Below are 7,831 nucleotides of genomic sequence, written 5' to 3' on the forward strand. Positions count from 1 at the left end.
AACGGCAAAGTTGCCCCACAGAGCGGAGGAGAATGGCAGAAAGGTGGTAATTCTCTAATGCCTGGTCAGACTACATGATTTTTTTTGTCTGAGAAGATGTTCAAAATGCAAAATTAAATGATTGGGGATGAGAGGTACGACAGACTACACACTTGTATCTGAGAGATTACAGCGACTTGCATGAAGGAGTTGCTAGAAACCAGGAAAATGTAATGGTGTGCGTGATGCCACCTGGCTTATGTTTGGAAATGCATAAGAAAAGAAATAAAGAGAGCAGTATGGATTCTCCATTCTTCAGGGAGAATTTGGAGTAAAAATAAAAGACCAAAAACTAGCTAACTAGCCCTTATAGAGCACTACACAGGGCTGACTGTGGAAGCTAATATCCTAATGTTATCTTCATCACTGGAATTGATTGTCGATTCACTGACTTGACAAATATGATTCAGTCCTTTATACCAGGGGTGTTGTGCTCCTATTGGTCAGCTTCACTCCAACACGTCATAGAAAGGGAAAACATTGGCATGTTAGACTTTGTGTTGGTGCATCATGATGCATCCAAGATGCAGCATCGTTAGACTTTGTGTTGGTACATCATGATGCATCCAAGATGCAGCATCAGTCGTTGTTCACGAAGACACACTATACGAGATAAAATAATCTTTTGTCATGTCTGATGCCCATTTTTGGTTCTGGTCAGGCTGTTATATGGCTTAAATCTTGTCATCTGAAACTGAGGGTTCATCAGTATGAGCAACTCTGACATACATAGTCCTGTGCTTTACTGTTAATATAAAAACACTGATTATTGCAGTTTTAAAAAGAAAAACATTGTATTGTTACAAATAAACCACAGTCACTGGCTCAGTGCTGTAACCCATTCTTGGTCTCTCAGGGTGAACACTGCTTTTTCTTTCTTTATCTAGATAAGCAAGAGTAGTTATTTGCAGTGCATTTCCCTCTGCATCCTAGATGCAAATCAATCTCTATTTCACCAGCTAGAATAAAAACCATCAGGGCTCTGAGCCTTAGGAGCAGGACTGAAAACCAACCAACAGGCAGCAATGCAGTGCTCTTACTTTATACAGGGGCCCAGTGTGGCTGTTAGGAATATGAAATACTTGCATTAAGGCAGCAACGACTCTGAGGATTGATGGTATATGCATGTTTTTCATTACCTTAAATATAAAAGATAAATATTTCCCTTGTTGTGGAAGGTTTCTACTTCATTCTGTTTCCTATAACTTTACAAATGCAAGATATGTTTTTAAAACATTTTTACAAGGTGTGTGCTTAGTTTAGCTCCTGCAGAAATTTTCCTGAAAGTACTTGTCATTAAATTGGTTTACTGAGTTGCATTTAAAACGTTGACTGAAAGGTCCATCAATCATCAGAAAGTCATTTGGCTACTATTTTGAAAGTTCCTTAATTGCTGGGGTTTGTATTCATTTGCAAAGGCCAAATATTTTCTGGTCCAAGCTACAATTTGTAGATTTATCTGTTGTATGTGATTGTAAAAGAATATGTTTAGATTTTAGACTAGCAGTAGGTCAACACAAGCAGTTGTTGACAGCATGTTGAGATCTTGGATATTTTGATCATTTTCACTGTTTTCTCACATTTCATAAACCAAATTATCAATTGATTAAATGAGAAAACTAATAATGAAAATTAAATTAATGAAATTAATTGTTAATTGCAGCCCTAGTGGATTTACTAACCTGAGGATTTGACTTACCTAGGGTATGGTATATAGATTAAATTATTCAGTTTGATGACAAAGCCTGACCTTTAACGACACTGACATTAGGAACTAACAGGATCCATCAGCGTGCCGGTTTTCCTTTGCATAAACATGTTCCTGCTTTGTTGGTGTGATACACTGGTCTGTCTTCAGATGCCACAGCTACTCTATGCACAGCCAATCATATAAATGCAGAGAACTTATGTGGCGATTTTTCAAATTAAAATTGGACAATGGTTCATCTGGTTATGAGGACTCGCACTGTCACAACACACAAGTCATTCAGCAATACATTACTGATTTAACATGCTGAGTGTGCTCCCAGGAAATCCTCCCTAATTCATGAGGATATGCATTCACAGCTGAATGAAGAACGACTAACACTTAAAAACTACTCAAAAAGGAACAGATAAAAGACAAAAAAGGAAAGGATGAAGCTGTATAAGGAGGCCTGTTGGACAGGTTAACAGAATGACTGTAATGTAAGTCTGTCATTGCCAGTGAAGCAGGTGTTTGTTTCTTAGCTTTAGTCTCCTAGAAGCAACAAAAAGAGACAAAAGATCTTTCTATGAGCCTGTCTAGTTATCTCTGTCTCCACCTTCCACCTTTTGTCCAAACCACCAGCACTCCTGATGGAATCTAATCAAATTCCTCGTTAAAGCTTCTGTAGGCCACAGCAGCACTGTCACTGCACCCCGCCCCCCCTAAAATATCCGTGGTTAACACTGTAAGTCACACAGTCATCAGGCAGGATCAAGCTATAAACAACTGAGCTCGCGTGAGTAAAGCTGCTCAGAACCAGACAGCCCATCTGGGGTACCAGTCAGGTCACATGACCCATTAACTTTCCATTTAGCTTTAAAGGATGGAGAAAAAGAAACTGGTCTCAGATCAGATTCTGAAAGCCAGATAAAAAACTGATTAACATTCAACTCTTTCTATGTGGATCATGGGCAAAAACTTTCAATTTAGTGAGATTACAAAAATACAAGTGGAGTATGTTTTTGTTCTCCTACACTCATGTCACTGTCCTTTACATTATAATCCTTAAGATTAAATCCTGGCTTTTCCTGAGACTGCTGTTCATTTATGTCAGTACTGACCTTCTGTGAGACTTAATCAAAATAGGGGAATGAACAGTGAACTGTGAGGCTACTAACAATACTATAAAATTAAAGGTGCATTAACTAGGATTTTGCACTTTGCTGATAAATCCAGTGAAAATGGGAGAGGACGTGGTGTTTCTTAGTTACACTAGCCCCCTCCCAATCACTCTGCTGCCAACAACCCTTCTGTTTTTATTCCTGCTCCTTCACCCTCTGTTTTGATGGTCAGTCCTCTTTCTTCTTCTAAAAGTCCAAAACAGTGGCTGCCAAATCGAAGGGGTGGTGTTGTTTTGCACAGAGAGAGTGGGACAGACAAAGAGGAAAAACCAGGGTTTTCCAGATGGAGAGTTTCAAAAGCAGCAGTTTATGATTCAGATGTGGCGTTCTTCCTTTATCTAAAGATAAAGGGTTTGTTTCGGTAATATTAGCCACCTAGCATGGTTATGATTTCACCTCTGTGATGAATTTATATGATTTTAATGTGGGAGTAATTCAAGATTTGTGTAATGTTAGTGCTTTTTTTAGTCCTGTTTGGGGCTGTCGACTCACTGTCAACCTCGTCACTTGGCATTGTGCTGCTGTGGAGCCAGGACTCGTCAGTCAGTTAAGCTGCGCTTCCACTAACAAGCAGTACACCCCATACTTCTCTTAACTGTCACCTGGCAGTTAACCTCATGGGTTACACGGACCATCCTACTTTGCTTTCCCACTGTCTTTTTTTGCTGGGTCACTCTTTGTTTAGAGGAGCAAGGGGCTGTGCTCCTCTCAAACACATATACAATCATGCACAGCTGAGCAGAGGAAGAGCAGAAGATGTGAAGAATCACTCCATAGGGCAGAATCAACCAGTAGCAGAGAATGTACGAGTAGTTTATCAAACAGCTGTTGAGCAAGCAGAACAAAACTTGCAGAAATGTGGCATCTGCACTGCTTTGGCCGCAGTCCACTCACTGAAGTCCGTTTTACCTCTAAACTAACAAGTGAAGTCCTCATTTAGTCGTTAGTCAGCTGACAATAGCTTCTGACTGGTGACTGTATCCATTGTTGCTAAGGAACGGGATGTGTCAGGGGTTTTTTTGTTTTAAAAGTTAGTTAATGCACCTTTAATCACAATAGCACTAGATTGTATGCATGTACTGCTTCTGGATTTACCTCTGCTGCATTCATGCAAAAACATGGTGAGACATAATTACAGAATGTAAACAGCGCCAACCTCTCTGACAAACAGTCCAGCTCCTCCGCACTTTGCCAGCTGAATGTTTTTGATGTAATATCATCAATAGCAGCAGCAGTTTAGCAGGAGCATAACACACCTCTGACACAGTTTAATGGAGGATATGGCAGACTCCGCCACAGGCGAATTAATTACAGAATACAGTATGAATAGTCTAAACAGTTGAAAAATATCATCTATATGGTATCAAATAGAGGCTTTTATTTCATAGAAAGCAGGACTACAAAGTAATACAGAAAATTCATTAGAAAACAAGACACTGCCACGTGTGATCGCACATATGCACAGTATATAGGATAAAGTAGTAGAACTGCCATTATGTGAGCTGTGCCAGCCATCATGAATACCCCCTACGCTCAGATGTTTAATTACAGATTTCATTATTTCTCTTGGCCTCTGTTGCATTCATGCATCACTTACCAGGAATACAAATTCTCCCATTTACAGCTGGAGACAAATTCAAAGATTTAGCAGCAACCTGATCTTTACAACTCTCACACCGTCCCATGTAAGAACAAATAGACCCATCCACATTTACAGTACGTAATGATTTATAAAAAAAGGAAATGTGTTCAGTGCCTTTAAAACTAACCATTTCCAGTCCTCTGAGGAAGTGAGCAGCAAACAGAATCCGCATCAGCTGTCAGCAAGTGTATCCAAAAGCAACAAGCAACAGCGATCTCTGTGCGTGTATCTCCCGAGGCATGTGAAAATTCACTGATAGTCAACAAAACAGCAAGTCTTCTTGTCTGACCTCTTTTCCTTTCAAATGTCAATGACAGTAGCTCACTGATATATCTCAGGAGCTCACTGCCGCTCTGATTATTCTCTCTCTCCCTGTCTGGGTTATCAATAAAACCAAAAACCAAAATACAAACTGGAGCAATCACTCAGTACCCGACACTGTATGTGTGTACAGTGCATGTCTTTATCATATCATCAATTTTAGCTGGTCCTCACAAATTCAAAGGGGTTTTCTGAAGGTCCAGACTTGGCTTTAATGTTGAGGGTTAGAATCAGGTTTAGGCTAAGTGTTAGAGTAAGGCCTAGGGTTTGTGTTAGGCATTCAGTAGAGATGGTTAGGGAATGCATATTGTCAATGAGTGTCTTGACTCTGTGTGTGTGGCAGCTTTGACAGCAGTATGTAGCAGTGTTCTTGAGTGCAGTGAGACTGATTGAATCAGTGTAAAATGACTGACAGCTCTGTGAATATCATGTCTGCAAATATCATTGGCTGCAAACAAACGACTTGTCACACAAACGCCACACATGCTCACATGACTGCATTGTACACACAAGGTCCAATGTGAAGTAAAATTCAAACTGGCTTCCTGTGTGTTCTGCTGTGAGTGTGTCTCTGTGAATGGGCGCAATGACTGACAAGTCCAGTTAACAGTTATATGAAAGAGGAAGAGACTGTGCATCCCTGAGCAGAATACACAATGAGGGTTCAGGCTGTACTGTGTGGTTCTGCCTGCAGCGGTGCAAGTGAACGTCCGCTTTGGGAATTATTTTTAGCTTTCTGTGATGGTTTTGTGTGAACCCTTGACAGTAAAAACCCCTGAAGAGCTTTATTCTAAAATTACATTAGGCACCCATCATATGAAGGACGTGACCCCTGCTCTTAGAAAATTGGCCTGCTTTCTAAAGGCCAGCAGCTCAGGTCATCAGTTGACACAAAAGAGTTTTTGTACTTTGAAATTCGCTGTATTTTAACTCTTTACTTCCTTAATGTGATTGCTGTATTTCCTGGTTTTCCAGAATCACTCTAAACTTATTTAAGGAGTTCATTTTATTTGATAGGAATTACAGGCAGAGGTGTGGGATTTGTTAAAATTAGGAGGTAGGGAAGATAATTTTCATTGCTGTAAATAATTTTTTGACCTGGGCATCAGAAAATAATCAAAAATTCTATTCATGTTCTGTTCAGAGCGGATTTTATTTTGTCCAACCCACAGTCTGGACCCAAAATATTCAAGGAATAGCTCAAGATTTGGGTAGATACACTTCATCTCTTTGTTAATGGTCGATACCACGCTCATGTATGTATTGCAAATATGTAGTTAGTTAGTGCAAACGGCAAAGATTCGAAGGTGGAAGAAACAGCTAGCCTGGCTCTAAACAAATGTGCTAGCTAGTGAGGTTTAGAGGTGCTGTAAGGCCGATAGTATTGCCATTTGGATGGAGCCTTTCTGTACAGCTATTGGCTGTAGCTAATTGTTGCTCATTGTGACTCCTAGTGTAGCATGATGTTCATTATCATGTGCTTTCCAGGATGTTTTCCACGAAGTTTCAACCTATATTGCATGTGACAAACATCAAATGGCAATTCACCGAATTCTTGTTCCTGCATGAACACGAAGGACTGAGTGCTAATGAGGTATAACTTAAAAAGTTACTTTGTGGGGATAAACACAAGGTGGCAGAAGGGTTTGAATGTGGGCTGGATTTCCAAATAAAGATCCATGTTATGCAGCATAAATATTAACCAGCCAGTTCCTGCTTAAATGACCTAATTGTCCTATTAGCCTTCAGTGTGAAGCTCTTTCAGGTCAAGTACATTAGATCAGATAATGGTCCATGACAGTAATCCTTCTAATACTCAGTAAGATGACAGCTAACTCGTGGGTGCAGTGATTTCACGATTCATGTAAAATTCTCGCTCAGTCACCGCTGCCGTCCAGTGAGCCAAGCACTGTCAACCAGAAAGTTTTCAAGTGTGCAAACGACGTCAGTGATCCTGCCTATTGTGTAATTCCCTTAATTTTCATAATGTGCAATCAGTGCAGCTCTCTGTCCTGACCCCACAGAAACGCCAGTATGCTCCACGTTGTGCCACCATGGTAACTGGATTAATGTGCAGCAGTGCACATACTATGGGATGTTGGGATGATAGATGGCAGTCTGTCTGGCACTAAATCTGTCTCCTAATCTCAGATGGAAAACAAAGGGCACCACTGGGAGACAGCTGAGATGAATTAATGTGTGAATGAATGAAAGGGTATGTGTGTGTGTTGGGGGGGGGGGTCTTATTCAACATGAAAACGGTTTACGAATGCGTAGGTCAACAACACTGAGTTAATCCAAACAGAAGACGATTTAGAAAAACAGACACATGCACATACAAGCAGGAGAACTCTCTCTTTCACACGTACAGTTTGGGCGGCTGTCATGTCTTACCTTGTCAGGTGCTTGGCTCTGGAGGCTGGTAACATCCAGTGGAGTGATGAGGGGCACATTCTGAAAGCCGTCCTCTACACTCACAGGTTTGGCCCCTTTGTCTTGAAGGTTACTCCCCAGTTTCACCATCTTTCACCGACCTTGTATATTCCCTTAATTGCCTGAAGTCTGCTCCTGAATCTAGGAGGTGTTAGAAAAGGATGGTTTTACCTCACAGCCGGTCAGTGAAAGCTGTCATACACAGGCTATTTGATGGAGAAGATTCTAGTGTAACAGGACATAAATGTGGACGAGGTTTTGACTGTTGCCTTGGAGTGCGCAATATGCCTACAAATCGATTCGCCTTCCAGATTTAATTCGGATAATGCGTTTATAGTTGCAGATAAGAGAAGCAAAACACTCAAAAAGGAGCATTGTGTTTGCAGGAGGCTAGAAGCATCCTTCGGACTAAACAATGGAAACCAAACACACAGAATACCTTCGCCAATATTCTCTTCAAAATCTTCCTCAATCACAATAAACAAAACGGTTTTTTATTTAAAAAAATTTTATTTAAAAAAAAAAAAA

The 7,831-nt window shown here is 40.5% G+C and overlaps 1 protein-coding gene across 1 annotated transcript in view; it reads right to left on the minus strand.

Annotated features, from left to right (window-relative positions):
• The window catches only part of nsg2 (neuronal vesicle trafficking associated 2), a 36,952-nt gene extending 29,462 nt beyond the window's left edge, over positions 1 to 7,490 (minus strand). The window contains exon 1 of the mRNA XM_020599864.1: positions 7,265 to 7,490. Coding sequence (XP_020455520.1) covers positions 7,265 to 7,393 — 129 coding nt within the window. The 5' untranslated portion in view covers positions 7,394 to 7,490. The remainder of the gene's footprint in view (positions 1 to 7,264) is intronic.
• Between the last annotated feature and the right edge of the window lie 341 nt (positions 7,491 to 7,831).

The sequence above is a fragment of the Monopterus albus genome, unplaced genomic scaffold (genome assembly GCF_001952655.1).
Source record: "Monopterus albus unplaced genomic scaffold, M_albus_1.0 scaffold42.1, whole genome shotgun sequence".
Taxonomy (NCBI): domain Eukaryota; kingdom Metazoa; phylum Chordata; class Actinopteri; order Synbranchiformes; family Synbranchidae; genus Monopterus; species Monopterus albus.